General features: G+C 43.1%; 3 protein-coding genes and 1 long non-coding RNA gene across 4 annotated transcripts; all 4 read left to right on the top strand.

Annotated features, from left to right (window-relative positions):
* The first annotated feature begins 222 nt into the window (after positions 1-222).
* On the top strand, positions 223-7780 carry LOC143338698 (protein FAM117A-like). Its single transcript, XM_076759273.1, has 8 exons — positions 223-901; positions 1926-2071; positions 2784-2879; positions 3270-3386; positions 4075-4203; positions 4298-4463; positions 5043-5214; positions 5910-7780. Exons 1-8 carry the CDS (start codon positions 778-780, stop codon positions 6199-6201), a joined length of 1242 nt encoding a protein of 413 aa, XP_076615388.1. The 5' UTR covers positions 223-777; the 3' UTR covers positions 6202-7780.
* A 691-nt stretch (positions 7781-8471) lies between these two features.
* On the top strand, positions 8472-10617 carry ndufa4b (NDUFA4 mitochondrial complex associated b). The gene is made up of 4 exons (XM_076760033.1): positions 8472-8656; positions 9785-9873; positions 10060-10120; positions 10295-10617. The coding sequence occupies exons 1-4, from the start codon at positions 8606-8608 to the stop codon at positions 10349-10351; spliced, it is 258 nt and encodes an 85-aa protein (XP_076616148.1). The 5' UTR covers positions 8472-8605; the 3' UTR covers positions 10352-10617.
* A 2668-nt stretch (positions 10618-13285) lies between these two features.
* On the top strand, positions 13286-13772 carry LOC143339364 (uncharacterized). The gene is made up of 3 exons (XR_013079319.1): positions 13286-13392; positions 13469-13613; positions 13700-13772. It is a non-coding gene; the product is annotated as an uncharacterized LOC143339364 (long non-coding RNA).
* A 151-nt stretch (positions 13773-13923) lies between these two features.
* Positions 13924-17944, top strand: cenpt (centromere protein T). Its single transcript, XM_076760463.1, has 9 exons — positions 13924-14059; positions 14165-14222; positions 14396-14532; positions 14814-15815; positions 16181-16474; positions 16554-16653; positions 16783-16950; positions 17063-17167; positions 17709-17944. Exons 1-9 carry the CDS (start codon positions 13924-13926, stop codon positions 17836-17838), a joined length of 2130 nt encoding a protein of 709 aa, XP_076616578.1. The 3' UTR covers positions 17839-17944.
* Positions 17945-18020: the final 76 nt, after the last annotated feature.

The following is an 18020-nucleotide window of genomic DNA, read 5'->3' as shown; positions in this document are numbered from 1 at the left end:
AAAGCTTAAATTTTATATTTCAACACGAATTTAACGGCGAAAATCAGTTGATATGAGATATGAATTGGGGGCGGTGACACAAAATTTCATTGTCCGAAGTTTGACGGATTGATGGCAGACTGTCCAATAGAATTATAGCCTGTGGCGGCACAAACCAATGAAAAGTGAGCTCGGGAGCCGGGGCCGCCCTCCATATAATTAAATCCACAGCAGCGTGGTGGTGGAAGTGTTTGGAGTTTGCGTTAAAACGAGAACATCGAGGGGAGAATAACTGTGACCACCTCGCAGCTTTTAGGGGCTACCAAAATACGCTCCAGCCCGAAAAACTCTAATGAAACACACCTTCATGTTTTCTGAGAAGACGTAGGAGTTGACGTTAAAGTCGCTTTTTGAAACTGGAGCTGCTTCCTTGTTCGGCAACGGGCTGAAATATCTCAACATCCTCACAAAGAAACTTTGCTTGCTAGGCTGCTAACTCGCACACAAGCCAGAAAAAAAGTATGATCACCGCCGAAGACTTGACCTCGAGCTGCTAGTAACGTCTCATCTGTCGACTCAAGTGTTTCTAGTAGTTGCACTTACTCGGAAATGCTTTTCTAAATGACTCAAAGCTGCTTTTTGTAACGGTTTTGAGTAGTCATCATCAGCAGTGGAGGAAGGGCTGCAGCTGGTAACTTAGCCAGCCACACAGCGCCCCCAGACCTCCTCCAGGCAGCACGTCCAGTCCTTTTTTCACTTAGATAGGAGCCAAGTAGCCCCCGATTTGTGACTGGAGCCATGTCTGGCCGAAGTGGAGTCGGACAGACCCGGGGAGCCACTTTGGGTCCACAGCCCCTCAAGGCTACTGTTCCCTATCAGCTGGCCAGCAAGCCCCGACCCAGCCGGAGAGATGGAAAGCCAGGTATGAACCCAACACCTGCAGACTATATGGATCATATAGTTAAGTCCCCTGATACATGTGCACAGACTTAAGTGTGATGGCTTAATAGAAAATGTGAACGTCAGGTAATGTGGATTACTTATAATCCAGCCTTATATGGTTTCACTCCAGTTAAATCCATCACTAAGTTCGCAAGTAAAGGACACATTAATGACTAAAAGGTTTCAAACTTGAGACTGATGACCAAGTAAAGCCCCAGTGAAACATCTGTAGCAGCATCCCGTCAGAAAACAATCAATCATGTCAAACAAGGAAGTCCTGGCAGCATCTCTATCTGTAATTCATCAATGGATGTATTGTGTGGTTCTCGATGTACATTTAGTGATGGGTGTGTTAAAGTGTTTGCCTATAATATTAAAAAAATCGATGAAATAATGAAAATAAAATGACTTGATGATAAATAGGTGTACATATGATACAATGCACCAGTAATTACTCTGTGGATTTTTTTTTTAATGTTTATAGCTGCCACAAATGCTTATTTATATTATTGATTAATCTGGCAAAAACCTTCAGAAAATGGTGAAAAATAACCATTCGAGGTTCTCAGAGCCCAACGTGACGTCTTCGAATCGCCAGCTCTTAACCCATGTATTCACTTTACAGTCATTTCACACAAAACAGGAAACTTCATATTTTCAAGGCTGGAACCAGCAAATTTTTTGCCATTTGTCCTTAAAAAATTACTTAAATGATGAACAAGTTGTCAAGAATTGTGAATTCTGTCGGTATAATTGTTTAATCAGAGTATTTATTTGAGCTCTAGGTATTGTTAGTGGTGGCAAAGTGGCTTAAAGCTTTCTTACATGTAGCTGCTTTACACCCTTTTAGGCTCATACTCATGTATGAGTTGTTTACTGGAGAGTGTTGAGTATGTTACAGTCATCTGCTCTTAAATATCAAAGTTCAACTTGTTTGCCACCAACTTATTAAATAAGAGACAACTGAAGCTGCATGTTGACTAAAAGTTGTCTGCGCCTCACAGCTGGAAAGACCAAACCGCACCAGCTGAGCTCTGGCATGAGGCGGACGATGTCTCTCGACGCCATCGTCGGGCCGTACCTGCAGGGACACTGGCCCAAAGAACCGGAGGGCCCGAGCAGCTCGTCACGCAGGGATAAATCCACCCAGGTCAGCCCCGGAGGAAGACGTGTGAACATAGTTGTGCTGGTGAATTTCAGATTATAGCGATTTTTGTCAGAGAGAAATGAATGGAATGCATCATCACAGACATTTCCATATTTAGAGCTTTAATTTTTAAAATCATTAATGCGTCTGTGCAGTGGAGGGCAGATGGGGTCGGCTCATGTTAGAAGATTAGTTTGCAGTTTTTTGCGGATAAAGAAGTTGCCAGGAGACGGACGGACGGAAGGAGGGAGGGACTGTCCGGTGCTCGCGCCGCTATTACAGAGTGAGAACCACAGCGATGAGAACAGTCCCTGAAGTCAGCTGATGAGGCCGTTTTGGCTGCACCCATCCTCTCTGCTCTCTGTGCAGGCACTCGCCACTGCTCTATGGTTGCCCACATCCTCCCCCCCCTTCTTTTTGTTTTTCAGTTTCTCCTGCTCTTTCGCTCTTCTAAGTGTGAAGAGAGAATCTGTGGGTGTGGATGGTGTGATGTGGATGCAGATCAGCCTTTGAGCATAAAAAGATGTGCTAAGCGTGCAACTTTTGGTGAAATGCGTGTGAAGTCCTGATGTAACGCGTGACTTAAGCCTAACACTTTCCAGGTTTCAGGTCATGAGTCGGCTTCAGGCCACAACTTGGACATATGTGCTTATTTGTCATGTGTGATCTTATTTGAAGAGTATTAGTCCTTATGGTTGCTTTCTTCCTCCTTCAGACCCCAGACTCATGGTCGGATAAATCCCAGAGTGGGAGAGGGAGCAGCAACCACAAGCGATCGGCGTCATGGGGCAGTGCTGAGAATCTGCGAGAGGTGAATCTCTGCCCGCATTGCCCAACATGAGTTTGTTAAAACCAGACGAGCTAAACTGGATTTTTTTTTTTTTTTTTTTTTGTACGCGTATGTATCAAAGAGGACAAGCTCTTGAAAAAAGGCCTGACTCAATTATTTCAACAGCATTGAGCAACAGGAGACCAGATGATCTCATCTTTAAAGAAACTTCCCTTTTTTTTCACGCTCCTCATCGCATCTGTTATCTGAACCATCAAATAATCAGATTATCACCGCGAGAAACGTTCCCAGCACGCCTTGAAAGGGACCTTGTTGTAAAGTGTGTGACATTTGTACGTTTCAAGGACTTCCTCTGTGTGTTTGTGTGTGTGTGCAGGCTCATTGACTGACAATAACCTCTGTTCATTGCAGATTGCTAAACTAAAACAACAGCTGCAGCAGCGCAGCAAACCTGCAGCCTCAGGGGGCCACGACAAAGACCGCCAGCGTGGCTATCCTCAGGGGAGCTGCAGCCTAGGAACCGCTCAGGTACCATAGCATCATCAACACACATACGCACACTGCCTGCTTCATGCATGCGTGTGTGTGTGTGCACAAAAAAAGGCAAAGTTTGACAAAGACAGCAGATGTGAAATGTTGTATCAGAGCAACCTGTCTGACTCCAGACGAGTGCCACTGATTTTATTCATCGCGAGCCGGTGCAGCTCATCGCAGGAAGCGAGTGAAATAAAACACAGAGGCAACAGGAAGACCACTACATCACGTTGCTTCTGCTTTTCAGAGTGAAATGCGTAGTTCTGCTTTTCAGCACAGCTGGTTTGCACCGACTCAGTGCACAGCGCCACGCTCCTCTTGACTGAGGCGGTTTCAGATAGTTTGAAGTGTGGTGACATGACAAACCAGTAACAGCTGATTTGTAACCAGTCGTGTTTGTGCGATTTTAATAATGACCTGCACACTTTAAGATTTTAGATGATCATTGTGGAACCTGATGAATTTGAGTGATTTCTCAAGCACATGTTGCTTGATGCTTGCTTGCCTAATTTGTTTTGTTTTTTTACAGCACTCTTCCTGCAAGGAATGTAGCTCAGAGTGCATCATAATAAGAGGAAACAAGAAAAACTGACTTTGAAAAAACAAGCGTCTGCTCTGCTCGAAGTTGCTTCTCAAGACTAATGCGGCCTAAATTCCATTTAAGTTGTTTTCGTGTCCTCAGACTCAGCCGATTCCCATCCCCCTCGCTCCCCTGTCTACACTGGTCCCTCGACTGCGCTGCAGCGTGGAGGGCCTCAACCAGGAGCTGGAAGGCATGTTCATCTGCCAGCCACCGCATCTGCAGCACAGGGTAAGTGTCAAGTGAAAGGACAAGTAGCCGATGTCAGATAGCGTGGCTGATGTTGACTGCGCGGCTAACACGCGGCTGTTTCCTGTCTTGTCAGCTCCTTGAGGTTCCAGACGGTCACAGGGCTCCAGTCCCTCCACAGAGCTGCAGCAGTGGATCTCAGAGTGACCCCCTAACCACCTCTCTGTCCTCGTCCTCCTCTCCCAGCCCACCTCCCACCTCCCCACCTAACACCGACGATGCACCTCCAAATATCCACCAAGGTTAGTTTCTAAGTGTAATAAGGTGTTTTTACCTTTTCCAGTGGTGCTGCCCACTGGAAACCATGTGTCCGTCAGTTCTGGTTTTAACTTGGATTAGTATTTAAAAAAGGTGAGTTGCCCGAAAACAAAAGGGAAAGTGGAGTGCCGTGTGACACTCACACCTGCTGCAGCCACTCAAGACATGGCCTAAAATCAGAAACCCACCCAGACACAACCTAAAATCAGAAAACCACATATGACCTTACATTTCACACAGGGCTCTGGGGATTTACTCAACATCACAGAAGACATTTTTTCTGCAATATTTTTTCTTCAGAAAGCTCACATGCCAGAATTAGAGTATCCGTATTTACGTTGACCTGTTATTGTGCGATGACAGCAGATGCTTCATCAGTTGACATTAACCATCAGTTTTGCTTTAATTGAACAAGCGTAACTCATTGATGAACATAATTTGAGAACAGTTAAGTGTAGCTGTCTCTACGTGTTGTGCACACATCCAACTTTCAAAAACTCTCCTGAACTTTTGCTTATCGAATCTGTTATTAGACTAATTTATCACTTCCCTCCTGTTTCCAGGTTTGATGGACAGCGCAGAGATGTGCCTCCTGTCTCCGCTCTCCTCCCAGAATGAGGCTGACCACTCCCTGCCTCTGCTCATGTCTTCCTCTCCGGGACCCAACAAAAGTTGCTGCTTCCAGCGAGAGCCTCCAGAGGGCTGCGAAAAGGTCCGAGTCTGGGAGGAAACCGGGTACGTTCGCTCCACACCTGAACAGAACGGACAGACCTGGACAAATGTAGCACATCAATTCAAACTGAGCCAGTGTGTGGATGCCCTCTGGTGGTGATTTCACTCTGTCCTCATGCAGTAACAAGTGCTGACTGTTGATTTCTGCTTTCTGTAGACATGACCAGGCATTTAATCAGAGTGCTAGAGTAAGCTAGTTAAGGTTAGGCATTACAATTTTTGAATGCACCTACCAAGGAGGTTGGGGTGGTTAGATGGCTCAGACAGATTTTCACCCAGGAGCACAGGGTTTGTGTCCTGTGTGAAACCAAAAGTGAAGTTATGTCACTTAACGTACGTAACTAACTCACTTCGTTTAACCCAAACCATAGTCTTTTCCTCTCTGGTGCCTAAACCTAACCAAACTGCGACCACGTGTTTATTATTGTACTTTGCAAGTTTTATTTTGAAAGTCTAACCTGATGGTGCACTTCTGTTATTGCTAACTGGACCGCGGAGCTGTACATAATGCAAAACATGGTGCACGAGTGTCACGTAGAGCATCATGGTCTGGAGCGTAGGGTCTCTGATCAAGCTTCTATGTGACGAGTTTGCAGTGAGAGCATGTTGTGTAGCCAAACTTTATTTCTATCACTCACACCTAAGAGGAATGAGCTCAGTCACTCATCTGTTACAGCCCCTCTCCTCTCATTCTGCAGCACTCCACACCAACTCAAGCCGGCCCTCATCTCCTCCTGCCCAGACCCCAACAAGGTAAACTTCACCCCCCACGGGGGCTCAGCCTTCTGCCCCGTGAGCCTCCTCAAGCCCCTGCTGCCCTCCATGGACCTGTTGTTCCGCAGCCTCTCCGTCTCTCCAGCGGGCGCTTGCTCGAACCAGGGGACGAGCTCCTGCCAGGCGATGTCCTCTGGCAACCGGGCGGCTCCTCCAGATGCTCCAGCCACCTCCGCCGTCATGGGAGAAAGCTCAGGGGAGGGCCTGGCGTTCTGATCACAGCTGCAGATCTTTCTGCAGAACGTGCCTGATGCAAATATTTCAGTGGTCAGGGACAGATTTGTTGCTTTATTTTAGGGAAGAACCATTCTTTTCTATACAGGTTTCAAATAATCTTATGTTGGAAAATAAGAATATTTTGGAGGAAAAAGAACTAATGTCATATTTGAACACAATCAAACGGATATGCTCTGTGAGCTGCTTGTTTTGGGTTTCATTGTAACTTTCCTAAATTGAGCTCTTTGTTTTGTTATTTCATAGCCCAAAGATATCTTTTTGGCCAAACACGAGTGGAGAGACTGTGACTGTCTTATGGCAGGACTGTTAACTCTATGTGAGAGGGGATTCACTGGATGACTGTCAGCCGCACATTTCTCCCGTTTCCCCAAAGAAGCCATGACATACTCTTATTTGTTGATACCAATTTTTAAACTCTGACCGTATTGTGTGATCTCTGGCCAAAATGTCAGCAGTCTGGGTCAAATAAGAGGAAAAAAACCTTCTCAATATGTTTGTTTTTAAGTCATCAGCCGTTCATCTTAACGTTTTGCCTAACTTGACCCTGGACCTGTTGCTGGTGTACAAAGCACGACAAATCAGTAGGGTACTTTTGATTTACCTGATGGGGAAAAAAAAAACAAAATAACACGACACGATGGAATCACATTCTGTTTATCGTAGACTGGAGGGATTTTGGACTTGGGTAGCATCGATACCTAAAGGCTTCAGCTCGCGCATTCCTGCTTTAAAACTTCTACAGATGTTATTTTTGCTGTTTACTTCCAAAAAAAAAAAAAAAAAGTATCTCGTGCACGTGTTAACGGATGAAAACCTGTTATTCCTTGATGTTATAGATGTGTGCTTGATGGTATGTTTCTAAGTTTGGAGGTTTCACAGCCTTGTTGGCTACCTAACCAGTTTTAGTGGTGTAGATTTATCATCCTTAATGTTTTTTTTTTTTTTTTTTTTCTTCTGCCAAGCTGACAAGTTGATGTTGAGATAGTTTTATTTCTGGTAGACATGTTTGCACAAATTGAACTGCTACTTTTGAGTCGCAATTCTTATTTTTATATTCACTTTTGTACTTTAAGAGTAGTAATGTGTATTTTCTACATCTTTTTTTTTCCTCAGTTACCTGCAACATAAGCTAAAAAAAAAAAAACCTTGTTACTTTTTAGGTTTGCTCTGTCAGTATAAGTGAGGCAGGTCTTACATGCGATACTGTATCGGGTGGATTTTTATGCACTTCCAGGAGGGGGTTTTGTATGGAGGAGGAGACGTCTCTTCCATATGTTAGTCCTGGGTTTATCGTCTCTGACAGCAGTTTTGTTCGTGTGTGCGCGTGGATGGAAAATTAACTAGTCCGATCGTTTGACTTCCTCTAGTTTTAGTATCCCGGTGAAATACTGATCGATCGAAACATTGTCTCTTTCCAAAAAAGCCTCAATATCAATGTTTTCTGAATCGGTGTGGATGCTGTGGACGTGCTGTTATCTCAGGTTCTGTGTTCTGTCCACATAAATATACAATTGATGGCGTGCTGTCTTTGTCATTTATTAAACTGGTCTTAAGTCCCGGCTCCTCATGCTCTCGTCTGTATTGTCTGCTGAGAGGTGTCGCACCTGGAATTGCTCTGACCTGGATCATCCAGATGTTCACTGTTAGAAAATAATACAATACACTTGACGTCATACACTGTGACATTTTTCAAGGTCTCTTTTTCCCTTGTCCTGGATCAGATTTTTAGTCCTTACAGCTGTCTTTTGCACTTGCTGCAGTGAAATTCAAATCTGATCAATCACCTTACAACAATTTTTAACATTTTTGGGCATTTACACAGACATAATTTGAGGAAACATATTACATATATATCAATAATCAATAATAATATCAATCTTTAAGCCAGTGGACTAGAAAAAGTCCTCCAACTGCTCAGAAAAAACAAAAACACCTACAATTTCATGACCTGCTGATAAAAACAATGTGGGATGACTGAAAACTCCAGAACAGCTACCAAACGGTGGTTGTGGTGAGACTTTTCCTCAAAACGATTGTACGTGAGCACAATGCAGGTTTATGCTTATGTTTCATGATGGTTGATGTGATTTAAATGATCCCTTACTGCATATTGAACTATAGACAATGGACTTTCAGTTTTTGTTTTTTTTTCTCATGAAGCTCAGTGAGCAGTTTTCTTTAAGACCTGCTGTCCCGCTGTGACATACAGTCATACAGCTGTTACCGTTGCATTGTGGGATTGGCTGACAGCAGAGGAGGTGGTGTGTACTTCACTGTACGTCCGGGCCTGGAGGAAACAGCACCAGACCCTCCGCAGGAACGCGCATTTTTCGCCGGCAGATCTTCACTTTAACGGACTCCGTCAGCGGGAGGATTGTCCACCATGTCGTCCATGTTGGGGACCGTCGCCAAACAGCTGAAGAACCACCCGGCTGTGAGTCCTGAACCCCGTTTGTCTGTAAAACACGCGGACGACCCGCTGACATTGAAAGCGCAGAGGAGGACGCGCGGTGTGCTGACGCGCGCGCCGGTCCCCAATATTCTCACCTTAATTAATCTGATGTATCACCACCCGTTATTATTTTTTACTGTTATTGTTATTTATTATCGTTTATCATCATTTACACACGCTGCTTTCCTCTGTGAATGTGATGTTTGGGATGTCTTACAGCACGCGGATGATTTTTTTTTATTATAAGTCTGTGAGTGTGTCTTAATTCCTCCACATGAGCCACTGATACTGGAAGAAATGGACGAGAAATCCACATTATAGTCCATATTCATCTTCCCAGTCCTTCCTTTCCTTTCTCATGTTGAGGCTTATAATTTTGCTCTGCCGCCCACCAATTGATCAAGCCAGGATTCGTTTTTCTCTCTGAAAATGAAGCCACCTGCTCAGATGCGGCAGAATATATTTAATTTCAGCCAAGAGGCGGTATGTTAATCGGGGTGTTGTATGGCGGCTGTGATGAGGATAAACATGGCCCGTGCCCACAGGCGCGCCGTAACGTCCACAGCCATGTGTGTGTGTCGCTGCAGCACGTACAGATCTGTATGGAATCCATACTGGCACGACTCAAGGCCAGAGGAGAGAGCGTCGATCCAAGGGCGGCGGGGTGAGAGCGCCTGCTTTACGGCAGCGTCCATATTAATAGATCACTGGGTAGAAAGGTTTTTGTGCCCTGCTGAACGGTGGGAGCTTCACTGGAGGTGAAACGTGTCTGTGATTGTTGAAATGATCCTGATACTGTCAACGGGGGAAAACAGTTATTTTGCTGCTGGAAGGGAATAAAACAGTTTCCATCCTAATAAAGGCTCACAAGACATATCTGAACATGATACCCTAAGTTGTTCTCGCGCTCTTTTAGTTGTTCTTCTCATTTTTCCATCTTTCTTGTCAGTTACTGGCTTTTTAAATTACATTTGAAATGTCTGAAATGATTCAAATAAGACACATGGAAGAGCCAACTGGAGTAAAGATGATCCAATGTGATCATCATCAACCTCCTTGTTGCCTATATCATGTGATTAAGACTCATTTATCTTGTTCTTTTCTCACCAGCTCATCCCCCTCTTCATCTTCATCGGTGGCGGGGCAACCATGAGCATGATGTACTTGGGTCGGCTGGCTCTGAAAAACCCTGATGTCTCGTAAGTCTCTTATCATCAGAGAGTAAACAGTGATAGAAACAGGGACTTCTAGTTGTGGATTTAACCTTGTCTTCTTCAGCCCTCGTCTGGTTTGGGGTCCCATCAGTTTCGGTGTGTTTAGGTCTCAGGTTTTATGAGAAAAACGTTGATGATCTTCCATGTTTTTCCTCATTTTCCTGTCCTCAGATGGGATCGCAAGAACAACCCGGAGCCCTGGAACAAAATGCAGCCCAATCAGCAGTATAAAGTATGTCGTGTTAACTGTTAACTGTTTTCTGCATGTGGCTCTTTGGTTATGTTCAAACTGAAAACATGTTTCTGTCCAGAGCGAGCCATATCTCTTCTGTTATCATGCCTCAAAGTCCATACTGCCTCCCCTCATGCTGATTGTGTACATTTGCTCTTGTGTGTGCCTTCCCAGCTTTTCGCCATTAACATGGACTACTCCAAGATGAAGAAGGACAGGCCTGACTTCTAAGTCGACCTCCGGTGTTGTCGTCAGTGTGAGGCGCCTTTGCACTTTTTGCCAAATATGAAACAAACCCACGACGCTGAGTGAAGGTTGATAAATACACGCTGTGTGCTGCACTCGTTCAGTCGGTTCATTTCCAGTGTGAAGGGGGATGGGGGGGGGATCATTCATGTATCAATGACTGTATGAACAAAACAGGCGACCACCTGTTTTAATAATTGATGAATTTATTTTTGACTTTGTTGTAAATTATTAAAACCATTTAAATCACACACTTCTCACTTGCATGTGTACTTTTTGCACATCATGAAAAACGTCAAGTTTATTATCAATTTGTATTTTTTGGTGGGATAGTAATGATTGAGTTGCAAAGAAATACATTACATTTTATGGTTTTGAGATCATCATTATAAGATCAAGTGGCATCAAAGGTGTCACTATGGCCAATATTGTGTAATATCCTGATCAAAGCTTACTCAGACACCCTGGTTGGACATCTGTTTGTCCTTACTGTCCGCTAGAAACCGCTCTCAACTTAAACATTTTTAAATTATATAGCTGCCGTTGACACCTGACATTTGGTTTGAACAGGAAGAAAATGGCACAAAAATTGTGATTGAAGGCTTTTGAATATGACACTATTTGTCTTCAATCCAAGGTAATCTATAAAAATGTAAACATTCAACATAGTCCACAAACATCAAACCTCAGTGGAGCTGCACTTACTGAATGCTGGTGAAATAATAAGTCTTTATGGTAAAATTCTGAACGTTATAGTAACTTTTTTCGAGCCTGTGTGTCTGACGCTAAAAACCCTTGGAAAACCCCAGGAACAGGTTTCAGCCCTCATTAAGAAATTACAGTCAGTGATGAGTTCAGCGGAAATCCAGTCATTTCCTGTCACGTATTGAGGTTTTACAGCCTGTGGGGAATACGACCATTGTGGACAGCAGTGCTTGAAAACTGCAGCTGTTTTAATGAGGATTTCATGAGGTTGTTGTTGTCCACGTCAGGGACACCACAGCAGGTCACGAGAGGAGAGCGCCGCTGATGGATTCTGTTTTTTACTACCACTATCACGATTGGGTATGAAAGGGGAATCCTCGAAAGGCTCAGTTGTTTACAAGAAAGGATGGAGACAGGTTCACCACTTTGTGAACACATGATTGGAAAAGGATATCACTACATGGGCTCTTGTGGTAAAACTATTGTGGTTAAACACTGTTGGTTGGTAAATGATTGCATTGCTTTACATTTCACACAGAGTTACAACTTTTTTTGGAATCTTGGTTGTAAATTTCATCTCCTAGCCATGTACAAATTTCAGATGTTCTTTTGAGAATAACATTGGTTTTTTTGGGTTTTGTAAATTTTTTTGGGTTTAGATATTTTTCGAAAAATGCTGCAAAAACTTGTGGCACCACCCTTTCAAACCATAGAGACAGCCACTCTGGAATAATATTTAACATTTTCCATCTGCATCTGCATCTGCCTGTGCCTTCATAATTTTTACATTGGATTTATTTATATATTAAAGTATTCTTTTATTGTATTCTCCACCTCTTGAGGTCTGATATGAACAATTTCTTATGGTTGTAGCTGTTATTCCGTTTTTGACCAGCAGAGTGTGCTGTTACACCCACAAATACAAGATTGTGGTGACAAATATAGTTTACTATAGTGGACAAGAGATGAAAAAACAAAATTCGAAACTTAATTATTAACTTAATTATATACTTAATTATCTTGTCGTGTAAGTTTTGGAGACACATATACAAAAGCATAAGTTTAATTCTTGTAATTTAAAAAACACGTGGATAATCACAAACCGTCAATCATCTCAACATCTGAAAAAATGAAAAGGCTAGGATCCTGTCTGTGCCTAAGTGCCTTTTTTAAAGACCTGACACGTACGGCCTCTGTTTACATCTTACTCTTGTGTGTTTCATTGTATCTTACATTAAATGTTACTGGTAGTATTTTTTTTTTTTTAGTATTTGTGTTTTCTGTATGACCAAGAAAAAACTTGTGATTGATTCGTTAAACAAAGAGACAGAGAACAACTCAGCTAATAATATTAAAAATATATTTTTATATTTTCATAAAACACCAATATTGTGTTCTGTCCTGATGGTGGCGATACCACTGTGGTTGGTGATAAACCGGCATTTAACTAAAAGCGCAGAAGAAGAACCGACATCTCGCGAGGGTTCACTTAAAAATAACGCGGGACAGTGTGAGAAACAAATCCGTTGAAAAGTTTGTCCACGGTAAAGCCAGATAGCATGAGACAGTCAATAGAGGATTAATAATGATTAACTAGATAAGACATCTAATAAATGACATTGTTGTCGGGCAACCCGCTTTTGTTGGACTCGCTGATATTTGGAAAAAAATCGCCTGTTTTATAAAAAGCAGGTTAATACGGTTAACCGTTTACCCTTTGCAGACGTTTGCTAGCGAACATCAGCTCCCCAGCTGACTGTCTAAATGGATCATACGGAGGACCTGTCTGCTCGGTTCCTGCTGACAAATATTCTCAGCACCGATCCACCCAGGACTCCCATCAGCCGCAGGTACTACAACACCACATGAACGTTTAGAAAGGTTTTCTTTGAAATAACTAGCTGTGTCAAACTAATGGTGTTTCCTGCTAACTGGCTAGCTAACTAACTGACGCTAGCTAAGATATGACCAATGTTACGCATCCTCGTTTTGGGCTTTGTAAGATTAAACTTGGTTGCTGATGTTGAATGTATTACTGTGAAGCTTTAATTAAACAGAGTAAGACGTAAAACCCGCTCTAAAACGTTTACACCACTACGCCTGATACAAGAGGCGTCAAGTTGCCATAGAAATTCTTGATTTTCAAACTGTTCCGAATGAGACTCGGTGACTTCCAGTTTACGAGCTGTTTTGTCTTCAGTGCCTCCAAAACAGAGAGTACGAGCGCGACCAGGCGCAGCAGTAGACTGGCTAACAGAGATGCTGGTTCCCAAACTCCAGTGGACATCCTAAGGCGCAGCCTGAGACATAAAATACGTGAGGTGAGGAGCAGAATTAATCCTGATGATGGACATTTTCTTGAGTCTGTTATAGCTGACCTATCTACCTTGTTTCCAGAGTATAACCAGGAAATCCCTGCCAGCTACTAAAAGGAGGACTGCCTCAGCCGTGCTCAGAAAGATGAACACGCCTGCACCATCCTCAGTGCTGTTTGATGACGGGGACACACCGAGGCACATACTCATGAACATCCTGCAGACTGGTATGAGCATGGGCCAGCTTTTATTTGCACATCATGCTGTAGCTGTTTGTTTTCCTTTTAACCATGTCCTTTGTCATGCCATTCAGATCTCGTGAGGTCCCCTGTGGCTCACGAGGAAGCTGCGTCAGAAGAGCCACAGCCGTCCTCAACCAATTCTAGCATTACCTGCAAGCGTCCAAGGTGAGCTGTGCTGGTACATTTGAGATGGCCGTCCAACAGGATTTCAGATCAGTGCTCTAGCAATATTGACTGCAACTGGCTGAATGATGCAGTGAACCTCTAACAGGTTTGTATTTGCTTGACTTTCAGCATGGAGCTGTCAGAGTTTGACTTGCCTGATATAACTGTTGGCAATGCTGCAAGTCTCGCAAAGGGGCTGAGCAGAAAGAGACCACGCCGCAGCCTTAATGTAACAGCTTTTGAAAAACGACTTCAGAATGTGGACGGTAAGGTTAAGGCCACTATTGATAGGCTTTAATGGGATTTAGTAAGAGTCTCAGGAGGTTTGCTATTATAAATTCATATATTTTCATGGATGCTTGTGCTTACAGATGTTGAGAAGGAAAATGAAGAATCACTAGGCGAGCATTCTTCGCTTTCTTTATCAAGGTAAACTGCATAAAAATGACACTGTTGTGTAGTTTATGTATAAAAGTTTGACTGATCAGGCATTGGCCTTATTAAGTAGATCTCTTTTTGTGATTTAACAACAATTTGATTGCTCTTTACAGTGTTAATGAGTGAATTGATGACCATGTTTCCTGTCCAATCTGTTTTTCCAGCTCCACTTCTCTGAGTCTAAAAACACCCTTTGTGGATGATCAGACAGAGAAAAGGGGCCTGCAGAGAAGAGTTTCTAACCGGCGAAAAGTCACAGAGGAAGAATTTGGCGCCGCTGTAAATAAAAGGCAGATTGGAGGTGGTTACGATTATTAAAATACTCTTTGTAACCTTGATCATCTGTATAACTGGTCATGAGAGCACTAGAACACAAGTTCTTTTTCTCACTGAGACTAATCAGCCATAAAACCTAATGATACAAAACGAAGAAAATCAAGCATAGCTGTCACCAGAACACAATTAATTGATCATACAAACAATATATTTTTCTTTAAAAGTTATCTGTAGCGGCTGTCCTCAGTGTTGTTGCTAATGCTCTTCTCTCCTTTGTGGTTTCTCTCTCCCTTCCCTGTCACCCAGGAGCAAACAGCTTTGTGATGCGGGGTCTCAGTGAGACCGCCTGCTCTGAAGGCTTCCCTTTGGGCCTAAGCAAACTCAGCGAACCTGATATGACAACTGACATCATCCACTGCAACACGGCTCTCTACGCTGAGCCTGATGCCACGACCTCCAACTTTTCCGTCGTTGCAACTCAGGACAAACCCACAGTGATGGCGTCTCAGCTCCAGCGACAGATGATAGCGCTGGAGCAGGAGGAGCAGATGATAGCGGCACAGCGCAAGCGGGGGAAAGGGAGCTCAATGTATCTGTTTCCAACTGAAAAAGGAGTCGTGGCAGAGCTTGAGAATGAAGAATGTTTCTCTCTGTCTCTGTCCAATGATGATATGGATGAATCTCGAAAAGAGGACGGGAGGAGTACAGTTGATGGTCAACTTGAAGAGGCTGCAGCCATGTTGAAATCTGAGGAAGAGGAAGGCGCCGCTGAATCTCAGACCCGTGTACAGGATGATGCAGCTGAGTCTGAGGAAGAGGAGAACAGAGTGGGAGCTCAAACAGAACAGGAAGGTGTAGCAGACTCTCCAAATGAAGAAGATGGTGCAGTTCACTCTCAGACTGAAGAAGACAAAGAAGAAGATGGAGTTGATTCCCAGCCTGAGGAGGATGTTGCAGCCAGGTCTCAGTCTGAGGAAGAGGAGGTTGCACCAGACTCTCAAACTGAAGAAGAAGAAGAAGGAGCAGCTGACTCACAAACTGAAGAATTAGGTGCTGTTGATTCTCAGTCTCAGGAAGAGGAGGACGCTACTGAATATCAAAGTGATCATGAGGGTCCTGCAGAGGATGGTTTGGCTGATTCTCAACCTGAAGATGAGGGTGATGGAGAGTTGGATGAAGAAGATGATGAGGAGGCATCAGAACAGCTAGAGGGTCACTTAGAACACATCAGTCGGAGGGCTCATCGCTCAGGGGGAGTCATGGCTGTTACAGAAGCAGGGGGGGATTTGGCAGATGCCACAGAGGCAGGTGAGGATGTCAAAAAATAGAACCTCACTGTGGATGTAACTAACTATTGTGAAAAATTTGTCAGCTATTTTTTTTAGATGAACTGATTGTTAAGTCTTTAATTAAAACAAATTTATAAAGTACGGGTTATCAGAGTACAATTCTCTGTGATGAGAAAATCACAAATATTTGGCATTTTGGTTTAATAAACAAATGAAACAATCAGTTCTCAAACTTTTGGCAATTACATTGATTGTCATATCAGTACTAGTATGGATAATACTATGTTTTTATTGTCAGCTATTGAAAGACACTGACTATGTCATGTGCATTGGTACTTTAAAGTGAGACTTCTTGTTTAACTCTGTGTTGATGTTTGTTTGTAGGATGGTCTGATGGCATGTCCAAAGCACACAGCGCTATTGATGAACAGATGGGAACCCAGGAGAGCGGTCAGCCTCGCACTGGGACCCCTGACATGGCCGAGTCCTCAACCCAAGGACAGACAGATGCCTCTCGTACAGAGGCCGAGTGCGGTGCTGATAAAGAGAACTCCTTTCATCTGTCCGTTGAAGACAGTGGGCAGCTGGGTGACAATTCACCTGAAGAAGCTGCTGCCGAGGACCCTGCTGAACAGGAAGAAGAGTGGGAGGACGAAGATGACGATGAAGAGAGTGAGGGTCAGTCTCTTTTTGTGTGTGTTTTATTTTAGGAAATTAGAATAAAAGTAAACTATGTTTTCTTTGCTGAAATCTTTAGAAGTCCCCAGCAAGACTCCAGCATTTGTCCGAGAGAAAAGGAAAATTTTTCTCCCTGATCCTCTGGCTTCACCCTCTGTTCTTAAGAATGTTCAAACCAGGCAAGTTGCATCTCGAACACCTTTTTTTTTAACTTTAGAAAAATACATATTACAATAGTCCCAGGCTGATAAAACATAGCACATATATTTTATGTTACTGACGAGTTCTTCTGATATCTGCTTTACCAGCAGTAGTACCAGTGAAGGTTTTCCTGCACCTAAACCAACGCAGGCAAGAAAGAGGACGGGGCCAGCTCAAAAGGAAGGAGGCCTTCCTAAGAGCTACCTTATGAGCGTGTTCAAGCACTTTGCCAAAACGAAGGTCTCTGCAGATGTGTACCCGATCTTGAAAGAAACGTAAGTAGCCATGACTGTGGAGGTTTTGATTTTATATGCTTGTGCTTTTTCTTTTTTTCCACTGTAATATGGTGAATTTATTTCACTACCTGCACTGAATACACTTTAACAGAATGGATAAATTCTTCGAGCGGCTGGCGGACGACTTGGAGACGTATGCTGTTCACGCGAAGAGGAAAACCATTGAGGTTGAAGATGCTGAACTTCTGTTGAAAAGGTAGGCGTGTGAAATTCTTATGAAATGATTCAACTCCACAGTCCTCAAACCTGCAAACCTACGAGTGAAGCCTTTAAAGTTACACACAGTAATTTGACCCATTGTTAATGTAACAGAATAAAAGACAATCAAGTTAAAAAAAAAAAACTCTAAATCTGCAAGTGCAGCAAACATGAAATTTCACTTTTATGCCTGTTAAATCCTTAAAAAAGACCTGAGAAATCAAGCATGGATCGCATCAGATCACAGTGAAGAAGATCAAGAATTGCAAAGAAGGACACTGTATGGAGAAATATTGCAGCCGAACAGGCAAAACCGAACTGACCTCTAGATGGCAAGCTTGAGCTCCACATTCAGTCTAAAGAAGCAGAGGTGACTCTATCAGTAAGCATAAAAAAGGAAACTCCAATTCTGAAATATTCCTCTAACATACAGCATTCATCTATGAGAGCACACATCTGGCTAACAGTATACATACAAAATGCCTGACACTTATTAGATTGCTTACATGTAACTTAACTGGAGTGTTTTTGCACTGCAGGCAGGGTTATGTGAATGACAAGGTGCCGGTGGAAGTGCTTATTGAAAAATATCTTCGTCTGGACCAGCGCAAGCTCCTGATCCCCATTGCAACCAGTGGAAATGTTGTTGTCCCTAAGAAGAGGAGATGAATGTTGTCTTACGGCTGTTTTTTTTATGTGTTTTCTCGTCTCTTGGACATACGACTTACACTGCATTTGACTGACCATTGAATTTAATGTTGTTCATCAGTCTGTAAATGTGTAAATATTTGTTAACATATTCTTTACCAAAATTTAAGTTTAGTGTGTTATGTCTTTATTGCTTTTTTCTG

The sequence above is a fragment of the Chaetodon auriga genome, chromosome 20 (genome assembly GCF_051107435.1).
Source record: "Chaetodon auriga isolate fChaAug3 chromosome 20, fChaAug3.hap1, whole genome shotgun sequence".
Taxonomy (NCBI): Eukaryota; Metazoa; Chordata; class Actinopteri; order Chaetodontiformes; family Chaetodontidae; genus Chaetodon; species Chaetodon auriga.
The sequence above is the reverse complement of the archived record's forward strand: the minus strand, read 5'-3'. Positions and strand labels throughout refer to the sequence as shown.

Coding starts and splice junctions, on each gene's coding strand:
- ndufa4b (XM_076760033.1), top strand. CDS start 8,606: ATGTCGTCCATGTTGGGGACCGTCGCCAAACAGCTGAAGAACCACCCG. Junction 9,874..10,059: donor CTGAAAAACCCTGATGTCTC/GTAAGTCTCTTA, acceptor TCCTGTCCTCAG/ATGGGATCGCAAGAACAACC. Junction 10,121..10,294: donor AGCCCAATCAGCAGTATAAA/GTATGTCGTGTT, acceptor GTGCCTTCCCAG/CTTTTCGCCATTAACATGGA.
- LOC143338698 (XM_076759273.1), top strand. CDS start 778: ATGTCTGGCCGAAGTGGAGTCGGACAGACCCGGGGAGCCACTTTGGGT. Junction 3,387..4,074: donor GCAGCCTAGGAACCGCTCAG/GTACCATAGCAT, acceptor TCGTGTCCTCAG/ACTCAGCCGATTCCCATCCC. Junction 5,215..5,909: donor CGAGTCTGGGAGGAAACCGG/GTACGTTCGCTC, acceptor CTCATTCTGCAG/CACTCCACACCAACTCAAGC.
- cenpt (XM_076760463.1), top strand. CDS start 13,924: ATGGAGCTGTCAGAGTTTGACTTGCCTGATATAACTGTTGGCAATGCT. Junction 14,223..14,395: donor TCTTCGCTTTCTTTATCAAG/GTAAACTGCATA, acceptor CTGTTTTTCCAG/CTCCACTTCTCTGAGTCTAA. Junction 15,816..16,180: donor GGCAGATGCCACAGAGGCAG/GTGAGGATGTCA, acceptor GTTTGTTTGTAG/GATGGTCTGATGGCATGTCC.